General features: G+C 56.9%; 1 protein-coding gene across 1 annotated transcript in view; it reads left to right on the top strand.

Moving 5' to 3' along the window:
- The window catches only part of CNP (2',3'-cyclic nucleotide 3' phosphodiesterase), a 7,569-nt gene that overhangs the window by 1,392 nt on the left and 4,924 nt on the right, over window positions 1-1,253 (top strand). The window contains exon 3 of the mRNA XM_006776734.2: window positions 4-480. Within this exon, the coding sequence (XP_006776797.1) occupies window positions 4-480 (477 nt within the window). The remainder of the gene's footprint in view (window positions 1-3; window positions 481-1,253) is intronic.

Below are 1,253 nucleotides of genomic sequence, written 5' to 3'. Positions count from 1 at the left end.
CCACTCTGGCCCGGGTCATCACGGACAGGTACCGTGACAGCACCAAGACGGTGTCGGCCGACGCTTACAAGATCACCCCCGCTCGGGGAGGCTTCTCCGAGGAGTACAAGCGGCTGGACAAGGACCTGGCTGACTGCTGCCGCCGGGACATCCGGGTCCTTGTGCTGGACGACACCAACCACGAGCGGGAGCGGCTGGAGCAGCTCTTTGAAATGGCCGACCAGTACCAGTACCAGGTGCTACTGGTGGAGCCCAAGACGGCGTGGAGGCTGGACTGTGCCCAGCTCAAGGAGAAGAGCCAGTGGGGGCTGTCGGTTGATGAGCTGAAGAAGCTGAAGCCCGGGCTGGAGAAGGACTTCCTGCCTCTCTTCTTCGGCTGGTTCCTGACCAAGAAGAGTTCGGAGGCCCTCCGGAAAGCCGGCCAGGCCTTCCTGGACGAGCTGGGGAACAACAAGGCCTTCAAGAAGGAGCGTCAGCACTGTAGGTGGTGGTGGGCAGGGTGGGGGCAGTCTGCCTCATTCGTCAGTCCCCTGGCTGTGCACAAGGTGCTGCGTGCACAGGACCATGGTGTCCTCGAAGCGCCGGGGGCCAGGGGGGAAGCGAGTGGAGGGTCACCTAGTACCAGGCAGGGGTAGCCTTGGGCAGTGGGAGTAGAGCGGGATAAGGAGAGGTGCTTCCCTTCCATTTCACCCTTTCTTCTCCCCAGTGCCCCTCTCCCAGGGGAATGTAGACCGTCTTAGAGGTGGGAAAAACAAATTACTGTCCTAACAGAAAATATGTCAGCATTTCCTATGACCTTAGGAGAAGAGTCTGGCCCCATGTTTTCAAACTCATTTTTAGCAGCAGTACCATTTTTCTGCAATGTTCCACAAAACCCTATGCTGCAAAAACATAACCAGGACTATGGTGACTTCACTGGGGATGATGTTCTCGGGCCTCGGGCTACAAAGTGCCCCTTTTGTGGCATCCCACCTCGTCCAGGTGCCCTTGTTTCGCAGATGGAAAGCAGGCCCTGAAGGGGTGTGGGGTTTGCCCACAGCCAGTGAGAGCTGGGACTTTGTCCACTCCAGCAGGGGCCTCCCCAGGGTTCTCTACTGGTAAGGGCTGTTTGCTGCCGTGATGGAGTAGGTTTGTATAAGGGCCCTGGTGACCTGTATTCTCCTGCAGTGGCCTACTGGGGATATGTCACCCATTAATCTGTTCATTTAACCCATTTCTAGTTCCCCCAAATTTTAGGTTATGTTCATACTTGA

The sequence above is a fragment of the Myotis davidii genome, unplaced genomic scaffold, assembly GCF_000327345.1.
Source record: "Myotis davidii unplaced genomic scaffold, ASM32734v1 scaffold69, whole genome shotgun sequence".
Lineage (NCBI taxonomy): Eukaryota > Metazoa > Chordata > Mammalia > Chiroptera > Vespertilionidae > Myotis > Myotis davidii.
Note: the sequence above shows the minus strand (reverse complement) of the source record. Positions and strands in the feature narration are given on the sequence as shown.